Consider the following 14,800-nt stretch of genomic DNA (forward strand, 5'->3'; position numbering starts at 1 on the left):
GTTCAAGATCAAGATACTTGTTCGTGGCAAATAATCCAAGTCCAAATTCAAAGATGAAGATTCAAGATCAAGCTACTTAGGCCCTTGAATCTAAATCAAATTCAAGTTCAACATGGTTTATATTATTATTGGAGAATCAGAGGATTATATCGAGATTGTAACACTCAACGTTCTTGAAATCAAATAGGAGTATTACATTTTGTTACTCAATTTTCCTGTCTTGATTATTATTTTTCTCGACTCGAAATTTGTTGGTTACACGTACTCTTTTGGGACTTTTACTTCATTATTTTGACGGAATAATGACATCAGAAATACTCTTCTAGGCATAAGTTCGATTTTAAAGGGTAAAAATTAAAGACCAGCCTATTTGAAGGACAAATATTAAAGACCAACACAAAATAGGAGAAAAAGTGCAAATGACCCATTTGAAAATGATATATTATATGGGCCTGTCTGGTTTAAGAACCCAAGAGAACTCAAACTGTTATCTTTTGGCATTTGCTCCATTTGGATATTATGTATTAAAAGGCGGGGTGTTATATATTACTGAACGAGGTATTTTTAACAAAAAATGTAGAAAATGCATTAACAATTTAAGAAAATTAAAAATAAAAAGACTCATAGAAAACAAAATTTCTAGCATATTTTTACACGTATAAATAATGCAACAGAGTTAAGATTATTATGCGATACAAATCAACTACGACGTCTTAACTTTCAAATCATTAAAATCACAATCTCCTAAAAAACCACTGCCAGACTATACATTTTACCTACCTGAAATTAAATAATCAATATATTATACTTAAAAAAAAAGAATCTATTCACATTCATATCTAGAGATGGTATTGTTAACTATACTTGGCTCGAAAAATAGCTGATCTGCTCTCAACTTTATCAGTATTATAATTTAAAACATTAGCTTCTTCATCATTGAATACAAAATAAATTATGTAGACTAAGACATGAAGACCAATAGGAAGTAGAGTGATATATTTCGGCTATGTCTTTTCAGAAGATATGCTCAAATGATATTCACCCTCACAACGTTCTCAATTAGTAAATATGCAATACCATGACTTATAATTATTTGAATTATTCTCAATTGTCATATTTCTATAGATAAATAGAACCTTTATCATTTATTTGTTACAAAATTTTGAAAGTCAACATTGCTAATCACGGAATTTGACATATAATTTGCCCGGCAACTATTGGGTGAGCCCCGAATATCGAGTGTTGGGTGTATTTGAGGTACATTTTTGGGTGCCCAAGACGTAAGCCTGACAGAATAATGTGTCACTCGTGAGCCCCTGAACGTTTAAAGCACTGCATCTCCATTTTCAAATCATTGTATGGATATTGTATCTCCATTTTCAAATCCTCAATGCTGTAACCTCCCCGTTCTTAATTGGTTCTTTTCATGATCTATAATTTTAGTTATGAGAATCAATGAACTCAAATAAGCTTTTAATTTTGGGTTTTCTTGTCGTATTGATATTTTATCCCTTCATCTTCTTACTTTTTCTCGCACAAACAAAATCCCTCTTTTGTACAGGCAAGGAAGCAGTTTATATTTTGCCATCAAGAACAGTAATTAGTGGTGGTTTATCATGATTCATGAACCTTACATAACTCTAGGTTACGTTAGGTTTAAATGACAGAAAATTATGACAATTTGATACAACATTTATAATACGACAAAACGTGGGTAGACAAGCTAAAACATTATGTGTAAAATATAATTAATTTAATCCCACTTGAAGAAAAAAAGAAAAGTATAAGAAGTAAAATTTTGACCATAACGTTGAAAGTTATTTCCTTGTGAACCCGACGACCAAAGGAGGCTGTAACGTCTAAGTAAGAGGTTGATATAGAACAAATAAATATCAGTGGATATTGAATAAAAATATTTTCAAAAATATATAGCCGACACAAGATTTTGTATTCACGTGGTTATATTTTCAGTTTACACCTCTACATCCATTTATTTAACAAGTGTTACATTCTTATACGGTATTTATATATCTATATAAACAATATATAAATGTGTTAACATGTCACTAGCTGCAGAGACAAACTTCTTATGCAATTTTCAATTGTTAATATTCTTGTTCAATATCAGTTCAAACCTTCAAAGAATGACTTCAAATTATGTAGACAACCTCCTTAGACTATTTCCGACAAATCTAAACAACACGTGCACCAAATTTCTTACAAAGATCATATTTGAAATTCAAACTCATTTCTTGAAGTTTGTTGAACAATGGTGAGTTACCTTTCTAATATGAGTTTCACCACCCAAATCTTACAAAATCAGTGCTGGCTAATCAGGATTTGAGCTCCAAAATTAACAATAAATCGAATTTATCAACTAACAATCAAGAGACTGCTATGTTGAAGAAAAAGAAATAGCGGAAGTGAGTTAGCTTTCAAATTATATACAACATGGACTATTTCAGGTGAGGGTTAAAGAATATGGCTCATTTCGATTACAAGTTAGACCAGATGGCTGAGAGTGTAAAAATCTCTATCGATAATGCGAAGCAAACACCATTAGCTATAGTTACTAATGTACTTTACTTATAGTTTCTTTTAATTTTTTTAACTTTATACATATAGTAGTTAACACAATAATCTTCGAATTTCTTGCCCATAATCCACATAGTCCACCCAAAGTTAAAAAAGGTCATAGAATAGGGCTTTAATTTTGTTGTAGTTTGGATTAAAAGTTGGAATGCTTCTCTGGTCCACTTTTCTGGTAGCTATTATTTTTCTTAAACAGTGCACGGAAATTTTTTATGACGAGTTACGACAAGTTTATTTCGTTTGAATGAAAAATTTATCATTATTATCACGGTAAAACTCCAACATATTATCCTGGAATCTTACCTGTAAATTTGGAATTCCATGACAAATGATTATTTTTTAAAATAGGATCGAAATGTGATCAATGGGCGCTATTTTTACGTTTACTTCTTAGTAATAGCTCAGATGTTTCTAAAGGTAATAAATATTAAAGCTGAAATACTAGTCAACAAATACTCATGTACAATTTAACCACCCCGAACGCCATATTGAATTTCTGATTCAATATGAAATGTCCAAATTTCATGTCCAACAAAATAGTTACCTACCTAGTTCTCTGTCCTGTTAAATCTTAATTATCACTTGCTTTGTGTCTGACAACTAAATATTTATTTTTTAAATTCTCCCTCAAAGAAACAGACTACTCAATTAGATAACAAGACCATATAAGTTTCGGCGAAGAAAAAGGGTCTATCAAATACTAATAATTTGTTGCGCTATACTACCATAATCATGAAATTATTTTACGTATGATCATTAAACTTTCTTAGAAATCTTATTCTGCCGAAATATTCTAAAATACATATGTTTTTTTATCTATTTCTCATCCTTTCAGTATTCACGTTAGGAAGTCTCACTTTGGACATAAAAACTCTCTATCAAATGCAATTTCATACTCAATGTTTGAACTCTAAACCTCTGAATCTGATTAAGGATGAGTAAATACTTATTATAAATGGTGTACACTTGTAATTATATCCTCTAAGAGTTTTACGAATTAGTTTCAATGGGTTCCATTTTTACCTAAAAGGGATATATATATATATGGGGATGCAATTTTTCCACTAATTAAGATTAGATTAATAAGGGGTGAAAAGTAAAAACTTGTCAATTACTCTAAATTATCATGAATATATTTGTGCGTGACGCGTCAACCACCATAAAGATGGAGCACTATACAGTATTGAGTTTCTTTGAAATTCTACATTATGACCAAATCATTTAAAATTAGCTTTAATGAAGTGGTCAATCTATACATTATTAACCAAACCATTGTAGCTTGATTAAAGTGACCATTTCATATATCCACTTCTAATAGAAACCAACACAAACAACCAAATTGCGCCCGTGCCTATATGTACAGAAAATATACTTGACAGTCTATAAAAGATTTTTATATTTACTATCAGATAATGACTTTAAAGATAATTATTCACAATAAGTAAAATTAGTAATTTGAAGAATATAAGCTAAGGTTGAACTACGATTTTCTACAATGAAGATAATAAGTATTTTATGCTGTCAATGCATACAAATACAAGTTAAAGCAATAGAAAATCTTTAAACACAATAATTGAGATTAGCATTTTATAGCTACTTTTCTTCCAGTTGGACATCCGTGTTATTTGTATTTTCTCGAGTTGAATTGAACAAAATGAAGGAACAGTAGCTACTATATTAAATAATAAATAGTACTGTAATTGGCTGATTTAAGGACTATTCAAAGAGAAACCACGTAATTAAGTATATCAGACATGTAGGATTGACCAAGCTGAGGCCAAAAGTGCTTACTTGCTTTAAAAAGTGTTTATTTTAGAGAGGCTAAGTGTTAGGCCAAGCTTTAAGGAAAGAGTAGTAATGTTTCACAGTAGTAATAATTATTTTTATGAAACGGAATAAAGTAGTTATTCCTAGAAGCAATTTTGAAACCTCAGTCGTCGAGCATAAATTGATGTTTTAATATTGACAAAAGTATTTTCAAATTGATTAGTCAAATAGAAAAGAAAACACTTTAAAAGTACTTTTTCGAAAAACACCTTTCTAAATATTCCCTCCGGTCGATATCATATGGTATTTTTTAGCTTATATATATGGTTCGAAATAAATATGTTTTAACATAACTAATAAGATTTTTTTTAATTCCAAATTTACCTTTATTTAGATAAATAAATTTTTATGTAACCAAGAAACTATATTAAATAGGTATTATTTAATTAAAGCTAATTTAGCGGAAAGGCTATCCAAGCCCAGTTTGTCTACTAATCTTAAGACCGAAGACAAAGTAAGCCACCGCGCGTGTACTTGGAATTTATTTACGTGAACTCAAACTTTGACAAGTCACAATTTTATATCTTAAAGACATACGGTAGATTATTTATATAATCATCAATTAGTTTACTAATATATCCATACCGTGTTTCTTAATTGAAAATGTCAGCTCACTAAAACCCTCATAATATAACTATATAAATATAGACATATTTTGTGAACATCTATCATCATCTAAATACTTTTCATACACATTTCTTCTAAGTTATAATGTCTAACAAGGAAGAATTCTGCAAAGGTTACTTTGAGTTAAAGCCACAAGAAGCTAGTTATTTTGATTTTATTCGTATTTTATATTCTAGTGAATTAGATAAAAGAAATTTCTTTGATGTATCGGACGGTGTAGAGAGGATCAGAGGTTTTCGACGACGATGGCTTATATTTATCTCTGTTGTCATGCAGAGATTCTTGTTTTGGTTTAGGAAACCTATGGATAGTTTAGGTTATATGGTTGAGATGTTGTTGAATTATCCTTCTTTCAATGGTGGTTTTCTTCAGCTTTTGTTGAATGTATTACAAGGTTTGGATTTCTCCTCTCTTTCTTTCTTTCTTTTTGTAGATTATTACTCCCTCAGTCCCAATTTATGTGGCATTTTTTGCTTTCCAAGATTCAAACTGTATGAACTTTGACCAACATTTTAAGATGTATTTTTTCACCAAATTGATATGAATAAATTTGTAACTTACAGTACTTTTCATGTAATTTTCAAATATATAAATTTGAATATTAAAATATTGAGTTAATTTAATCCAATTTAGCTTCAAAATTTAGTCAAATTGACTCTCGAAAAACAAAAAATGTCACACAAATTGGGACGGAGGGAGTAGAAGTTAATTTCTCGAATGGTCATCCAGCTTAATTAAGCTAATTATAAAGTAATATCACTTCTTTTTTTGGTCAATATACAATCATCCAACTTAATCCAACTCCGCTGCGAAAAAAACCATTTCAGCTGAAAAATCAACTTTTCGGTGTTGGAAAGATGATGAGGCATGTCACCTACTAAACTTTTGAATCTCTCGAATAGTCATCCAACTTACGAATTTTTGCGAAGTCTTCTCATCAACTATTCTTTAACCTCAAGATTGCTAGCTAGTGTAAGGAACATTAGGAAATCGCCCAAAAAGAATTATTGGATGAATTCTTAACATAGGAAGAACATGTTTAATTTTTTGTCTGTTTCTTAAATAAACTCTGTGTCTATCAATGAAACTTCACTCGATTCATATTTCCTTTCATCAGAAGATGGAAGAGTTTCTAAATTTTCTCCATCTTTTTTATTTTATTTTATTTTCTGTGGCAATTTGGATTGCTTTGAAAATGCAGGTAAAATGAAGTCAAATGCATGTTTCATGCACACATAAGACATGCATTAATTATAATTGGTATTAATGTAGGCCTTATTTGGCTTGCTATGAATATCTGAAAATTAGACTCAAATGTTTTTTGGATCATTTCTGTAGACGACGACAATGGAATTGTTAGACTCAATATTCCTTTTATTAGAGTATAGTACTCGTATTAAACTACGACGGTGAATTCAAAACGTTGAAATATTATGAAACAAAATAAATATAACAAACGAATTAAGCTGAGTAATAAAAATGTCATAGCGTGCATTACTGAATTAATTACATTTTCATGGTTTTTTTTCCATCCAATTTATAGCACTTATTTTTCTTTACATGAATTATGCAATTCTTTAACCTGAAATTTTACAATTTTATTATTGTCGATGTATATAAGTAAAGTCTTTTGTCTTATTGTAGGAAAAGCAGTGAGGCCGGAAAAGTCATCGGAAAAATTTAGGTCGATGATTGGAAATCTTGATGTGAGAGTGGAATTAGATAAGACAATAAAGATTGGGGACAGTAGGTATAGTCCACATTTATCAATTATGGCTGCTAAATTATCTTATGAAAATGAAGCCCTCAATAAGACAGTGATCGAACATAATTGGCAGGTAAATTGTTACTTTATAATCCTAATTATAAAGTTGGTGAAAAAGAAATTAGAGTGCAATCTTCCCTTCATCGCAAAGAAAAGTTGATACCCCCTCCGTCACAATTTACGTGACATAATTCCGATGTCGAGAGTTAAACTTTTTATTTTGACCGTAGATTCGGACATACAATCTTTAAGTTTTTTGAAAAATAATTTACATATTTAGAAATTATACGTAAAAAGTACTATAAGTCACAATAATTAATAATTTAAAATATTTAAAATGGCATATGAATAAATTGCGGTCCAAAATTTTATAGTTTGACTCTTGAAAAGCTAAAAGTGTCCCAAAAATTGTGACGGGATGAATAATTTTTACTGATAAATTAAATATGTAATAATTGTGCCTCTTCTTCTTCTTCTTCTTTTTTTTCTCTGCAGATGCACTTCTTGGGTTTGCACAATTTCTGGAATGGTAAGTTGATTTCTGTCTCTCCAATAACCAAACAATATCCAGGTGTCAGGTGTGTTAATTAATTAGGGTAAATTTCAGAGACTAATCTTGATCGAATAAAGTTTATGTTAATTCCCTTTCCTAGATTATATTTGACACTACACTAGTTATTTTATTTTTGAAAGAGTTTTAAGCTCTATAATTAACATTAACAGCGTAAAAAAATATTATTCAATCAGATTGTTTTTAAGATAATTACAAATAAATCACTAAAATAAGTATTAGAAGTGTAATCAACTGGTAGAAATGGTAAGTAATTAATATAGAGCTATTTTTTCTCAAATTAATTAGAAGCCTACAAAGCTTGGGTAGATCTAAACAAAAGATAATAAATATCTACAGTATAAACTAGGGGTGTACAAAGTAAACCGACAAACCGCACCAAACCGATAAACCGAGTCAAACCGAGAAAAAAACCCGACTAGTGTTTGGTTTGGTTTTAACTAAAAAAAAGTCAAACCGAACCAAACCAACCCGACATTACATGTATTCAATTTTTAAAATATTTTATACATAAAAATATTTATTTGTAAAGTAATTTATAAATATTTCTTAAATTTTTTCGTAATTTTTTATCTATTATCATATTATTCAAGCTTGAACTTAGAATTTTGAATGTCAATAAGTTTTATATCCTATGGATGTTAGTAACTCAAATAAAGTCCAAACCAAAACCAACTCAACACTAATCCTAACAAAATAAATTCAATTTACCACTAGAAATGACAATAATGTTGGATATCTATCCTTTAGTTTTGCATAATTGATTTAGAGAGTAAAAATACATAACTTAAGTTTTTTTTCTTTGTCATATAATTAATACTTATTTTAGCATGACTTAGTATTTTTAGATTATGGTCATTTTCTTTTATGGCTTGTTAATTAGCAATATTTTTTTTAATCGATTATATTAGCTTTTGTTGAATATTTTAATACAATGTCATCACTCTTCTCACATTTTGTGTTATTTTCTTAAGAAACACTTTAATTACATAATTGTATCTTACTAGGACTAAAGAAATATTTAAAGTAAAAGTTATATGTTTTGTATCAAGACTATTCCGAAAAAAAAACCCGAAAAATCCGAGAAAACCGAACAACCCGAGAAAACCCGAGGTTGAAAAACCCGAATTTTATTGGTTTGATTTGGTGTATAAATTTTAAAACCCGACGCAATTGGTTTGATTTTGTGTTTAAAAAATCCGAACCAATCCGGTCCATGTACACTCCTAGTATAAACAAAATATTTGCTCACTTGGAAAACATAACGCGAAATTCGGGTTGGTGTTAAAAAAAAAAAAAAAAAATTGGTGACCAGTTCATGCTAATTTTATTTTAGAATTAATAGTAAGATTCCACCTAAGTGATATCCACGAAGTGATACTTCTTAATTTTAGAAGTTCTTTAACTATGCTTATAAAAACATGACTAATCTTTGACTTTAGCGTTACCATTAGGACATCAGAGTATTAATAATTCACATCCAGATCTTATAAAAGACTTAATTAAGCCATGTAGTTGGGGATGTTCATGTGCTATAACATAAACTATTGTAATTAATTGATTGAGATCGTTGCTTATAATGTTGCTATCTTTATTGAGTGATCCGAAAAGTACGCCTTGGGATTTCACCTTTTTGATGGGTATTTACTTAGCTTGTTGAGCTATTTACATTACTAATAAGTATTTCCTCCCTCCCAGTTTATGTGGCACAGCTTGCTTGACACAAATAAAGAAATACTTTTGAAATTTGTGATCTAAAACAAGCCACACAATTATTTCATTAAGGATAAAGAGAATTTTTAAGTTAAGTTATATTTAATTATAGAAACGTGACATTCTTTTGAGACAGACTAAAAAAGAAATTGTGTCATATAATTTGGGAAGTAGGGAGTAATAACTAGTGAAACATCCGTTTTTACACATTTACAGCATCGAAATAATATTAATAGTTATACATAAACTCATACTTTGATAGAATTTAAACTTGAGCCAAGACGTCAACGTTGATTCTTACCAATAGAGAATTGGAATTTTACGTATTCATTTATCCAGCTTCTTTGGATCATACACTCATTTATCACCAATTCAATAGAGGGTTAAAATTTTTCTTCTAAAGTAAAGTTGAAGGTGAATACGAGTTTATTTTTATGCTTATTTAGCCCAATTTTATAATCTAATTGCTACAATTAATAGATAGAGAAATAGTACAAAATTTAACTTTTATACTTATATATATATATATACTTCTTTGGATCATACACTCATTTATCACCAATTCAATAGAGGGTTAAAGTTTTTCTTCTAAAGTAAAGTTGAAGGTGAATACGAGTTTATTTTTATGCTTATTTAGCCCAATTTTATAATCTAATTGCTACAATTAATAGATAGAGAAATAGTACAAATTTTAAGTCTTATATACAAATTTTAACTTTTATACTTATACATACACACACACAAATATATATATATATATATATATATATATATATATATATATAGACACACACACATAATCAAGAATTCGTAAACGATTTTAACCTATAATAGCATGTAACCTGCTTTTTTTTCCCCAAGTTACTAATATAGCTGAATGGTAACTGATAATTATCTCCTAAGTGGCCTTATAGTGTAAACACTCATTTATATTGTTATTGTATGCAACCGCAGTGCTATGATTGAATTCCATTTGTCAAGAAATTGTACGTACTGCGTATAGATAAAAAAAATGCATATATATAACTTATTGAATCCCTTTTGTTTTGCAGTTTACGAGGAACAATACTCGACCCAAGCTACAATGTTTCAAGACAAAACTGAAGATCCAAACTTAATTGTGGTAGCATTTAGAGGGACAGGTCCATTTTATGCAAATGCATGGATTACAGATATAGACCTTTCATGGTATGATCTCGAAGGCATGGGTAAAATCCATGCAGGGTTCATGAAAGCCCTAGGGTTGCAAAAGCCCATTGGCTGGCCCAAAGATATTATTAATCAAGAAAACCAAGAACAAAATAATAAGTTATTTGCATATTACAAAATCAGAGATGATTTGAAGAAAACATTGAGCAAAAATGAGAAAGCAAAGTTCATAGTGACTGGACATAGCTTAGGTGGTGCGTTAGCAATTTTATTTGCATCTGTGTTAATTTTGCATGAAGAAGAATGGCTATTGGATAAATTGGAAGGGGTTTATACATTTGGACAACCTAGAGTTGGAGATGAACAATTTGGGAATTTCATGCTGGAGAAATTGAAGAAGTTTGATGTGAAGTATTATAGGTATGTTTATTGCAATGATATGGTTCCAAGATTGCCCTATGATGACAAAACTCTCTTCTTCAAGCACTTTGGATCATGTCTATACTACAATAGCCTCTACAATGGCAAGGTAAACTTTCTTATCTGTCTACTAGATTTATTAAAGGGCTTGTCGTGCTTATATGATCGATCTCGGTTAGTAACGAATCTAGAATTTTAAGATAATATGTGTGATGTATCATTATATTCGCTATTTTTATATTATTGATTTCAATTGGTAACGAATCTAAGATTTTAAAATAATTTGAGGGCGGAGCACCATTACACTCCCTATGCATTCGTGGCATTAGATGCATATAAAATATTAAATGTACTTCCACCGTCATAACAACAATAGTAGCGGGGATCAGAGTACACGGGTCAACATATTTAGTTTTAGCATTAATTCAAACATCAAAATTTTCATTTCTTATAAAAGAATTTAAATATTCAAAAGCTACATAAAAGTATTTAAAATCGTTTTAATAGCTAAAATTAGATGGGGGTTGCTCCAATTTGACTTCTCAAATAATAAATAATGTCAACCTTTTTTTTTTTTGGGACAAATGAAAGTATCTTTAAAACTTTCCAACTTTATATATAAAGTTCGAGCTGAAAGACTAATATGCCACTTTTGGTCACTGCATTAGATTGGAGACACATTTATCAATATCATTGATTAGGAAATTAAACAAGTTCATCAATTTTAAATAAATTTCAGTTATTTATGGGGTTAGTTCCAATTCAACAAAGTCCTATTGCTACTAATTGCAGGTTTTGGAGGAAGAACCAAACAAGAATTACTTCTCACTGCTATGGGTTTTACCAAAGGTGTTGAATGCAGCTTTTGAGCTAATTAGGAGTTTCACTCTCCCTTGGATTAAAGGAAATGATTACAAACAAAGCTGGTCTGAGATAATGTTTAGGATGGTTGGATTAGTAATTCCGGGATTATCAGCTCATGGTCCAGTAGATTATGTTAATCTTACTCGTTTAGGATCCACCCTTCATCTTCCTCAATCACAAGAAGGACTTAAACACGATTAACTTACAAATGAATTTGCTCTATTTTACTCAGTTAGGGTGAAAATATCCTCAAGCCATATATAAAGTGTGATATTTGAGGTAGCCATTTAGCTTTACCAAATTAATATTGATTGTATTAGCCAAAAAAAAATCATATTGATTGTGACATGAATTTAAGTTTAGAAAGAACATGATATTTTTAACAACTTTTACAGATTTATGGACCTTAACAGGATACATTTTTAAGTTCTCATCGCTCAATTTACGCTTTCTTCAAAGGATGACTGCGTCCACTTCCAAATAATAGTCATTGTTCATTATTTGATTGAGCACGACATGGTATACTAGCCATTTAGCTTTACCCCTCCATAAGACATAAGAAAAAGAACATTTGAATAAACTCTACTCTAACTCCTTAATAATGCTATGCAGTGGCGAATTTAGGGTCTTTTTTTGGAGCACGTGAACACATGATCTAGCCGAAAAACTAGATATTTTATGTATATATTTTCTAAAATTAGTATAATACTACCTACGGGAACACATACTACAAAAGACTAAATGATGCACTTGGTTGAAAATTGAGTGGTGAACTCATGCTCCAGAAATCCTAGATTCGCCTTTGAATTACTATGCCCCGGCTTTGATCATTACAAAATTGTGCACAATAGTACAAAATAATTAGTTTCTACCTATCATGGTTAAACATATTATGATAGCATATAGTAGTAAATTGCAAGATTTAAAGTTAAAGTATAATAATTTCTACACAGTCCAATCCAAGTAATAGGGGTGTACATAGGCCGGGTTGGTTTGGTTTTTCCCTTTACCAAACCAAACCAAAGATATTGGGTTTTTATATTTATAAATAAAATAAAACCAATAATACTCGGATTTTTCAACTTCGAATTTTCTCGGATTTGTCGGATTATTCGGGTTTCTCGGATTTTTGTGGCTCGATGTAACTCATCTTACAATAAGCAACAGTAGAACAATCTGAGTTCCCAGAATTCTAATAGAAGGAATATACTGGAAAAGCACGTAATTTTCAACCATCTACAAGTGAAGCTTGTGCATTTTCACGTCAGATTACCACTTATGCTATTCATATCATTAGACATAAAGGAAGCCATGGAATCAAGTTGATATGCTTCTATTTGCCACCATTTTCACCACTTAAATTCAAGAGTAGTTGCTAAAAATAACCTCTAACAAGTAAAGGTATCTAGAGAAATTCAACACTTAAATCCTACTCCTTCCAATAGGATTAGAGACAAAAGAGAATATGGCAGTCAGGGGCGGATTTAAAGGCATCGACAAAAAATTATAGTGTATATATAGGGTAGATTTTCTGTGTTTATGTACATATATTAACTTCTAAACACCTTAAACAAATGCAAAAGCTTAGCTCAAGTAGTCCAAGATGTTCAAAATTGTGTCTAGCGTCCTACATTCGATTTCCAACAATAATATTAATTTTCATATTTAGCTTTTGTTATTTTTTCGAACCCCCCTGAATGATCCTAGATCCGCCACTGATGGCGGTGGGCTTAACTCTAAGCCCAAATATGATGTTAAAAATTAAAACTATGACAAAGCCAAAGAAAAATATATAAATTATACTTTATATAATAAATATTTTTATGTATAAAATAATTTTAAAAATTATACTATATATATAATGTCGGGTTGGTTTAGTCTCGGGTTGACTTTTTTTAGTTAATACCAAACCAAACCACTTATAATCTGGTTTTTCTTTTAAATACCAAACCATTAGTCGGGTAATTATTTCGATTTGACTTGGTTTGTTGATTTAGTGCGATTTGCAGTTTGGTTTTGTTCACCCCTATCAAGTAGCGTTTCACCACCATTTCATCTAAACTTATCACATCTAAAAGCGGAGTTGGACACCAAGGCGCATAGTTGAATCTCACAAGAAAAAAATGTCCAATCTCAGAAGTAATAAAATTTTGACCATAACATTGGAAGTTATCGATCGCCCTGTGAACTAAAAAGTGATAGAGTTGGACTTTAATTTTGTTTTGGTTTGGTATTAAAAGTTGGAGTGCTTCTCTGGTTTACTTTTCCCGGCGGCTATTATTTTTTCTTACTTAAAGTGCACGCAAATATTTTTTGAGGATTGAAATTTTACTTCTTAGTACGTAATTGCTAAGATGTTTCTAATGGTAAACATATATTTTCTCTATTCCAATTTAAGTTCATGCTTTCCTTTTTGGTAGCATTAACCGGGGGATCTGAGAGACGGTGATTTATTGTCAACGGCTCTAATTAGCTTATCACTATTTTTAAAATTTAAACTTAGTTAATACATAACTTTATGATAGCATTCAATATTTCTATTCAGCGGTTTAATGTATCGTTTATTATTCATGAACTGTAAGAATATATGGACTTAGCACGTATATAAATGTATGAAATTTTTTATGTTAACTGCTATCATTAAAGGGTTGGCCCAGATTAAATGTGATCTGATAAGGTTTAGAGTTTATATGGGCCTAATTAGACACCTCATAAAATATGAGATTTTTTTATAGATACCCGGATGTAATTATGATTTAATGATGGGCTAAACTAGAATTACATAAATTATTCAATTATATAAAGGGTTATGGTCCCCAGGATTTTCTTTAGTGACATCCCATCACCAGTTAAAGAGATATTGCCTCACGTCTAGATTTGGAAGATCAGAACCATGAGATTGAAAAATCACACTCTCTATGGATTCAGGTACACTTCCACATTCAGTCTAGTTTTTCCGATGATTTGACATGATAGGTCTTGAGTAGATCGATCTACAGTCTAATTCTAACATGAACTTGATAAGATTAGTACATTTACCATCACCTTAGATTGGTATAGCCTTAAAGGTAAAGTGGGAGTTTCAAACAAGGAAGGACATAACAATAGACGAAATGCTTCCAAAATATATATATATATATATATATATATATATATATATATATATATATATATATATATATATATAATTCATTCTTATTTAAAAACAATTTAACATTCCCTAACTCATTCTACCCTTATAATTAAAATGATTTATAACCGCATAAATATCT

General features: G+C 30.2%; 1 protein-coding gene across 1 annotated transcript; it reads left to right on the plus strand.

Annotated features, from left to right (window-relative positions):
* Positions 1-5,030: 5,030 nt before the first annotated feature.
* LOC132604095 (triacylglycerol lipase OBL1-like) lies at positions 5,031-11,954 on the plus strand. Its single transcript, XM_060317428.1, has 5 exons — positions 5,031-5,440; positions 6,691-6,884; positions 7,307-7,340; positions 10,148-10,773; positions 11,457-11,954. Exons 1-5 carry the CDS (start codon positions 5,131-5,133, stop codon positions 11,727-11,729), a joined length of 1,437 nt encoding a protein of 478 aa, XP_060173411.1. The 5' UTR covers positions 5,031-5,130; the 3' UTR covers positions 11,730-11,954.
* The last annotated feature ends 2,846 nt before the right edge of the window (positions 11,955-14,800 follow it).

This window comes from Lycium barbarum, chromosome 7, assembly GCF_019175385.1.
Source record: "Lycium barbarum isolate Lr01 chromosome 7, ASM1917538v2, whole genome shotgun sequence".
NCBI lineage: Eukaryota > Viridiplantae > Streptophyta > Magnoliopsida > Solanales > Solanaceae > Lycium > Lycium barbarum.

Coding starts and splice junctions, on each gene's coding strand:
- LOC132604095 (XM_060317428.1), top strand. CDS start 5,131: ATGTCTAACAAGGAAGAATTCTGCAAAGGTTACTTTGAGTTAAAGCCA. Junction 5,441..6,690: donor TTTGTTGAATGTATTACAAG/GTTTGGATTTCT, acceptor GTCTTATTGTAG/GAAAAGCAGTGAGGCCGGAA. Junction 6,885..7,306: donor TGATCGAACATAATTGGCAG/GTAAATTGTTAC, acceptor TTTTCTCTGCAG/ATGCACTTCTTGGGTTTGCA.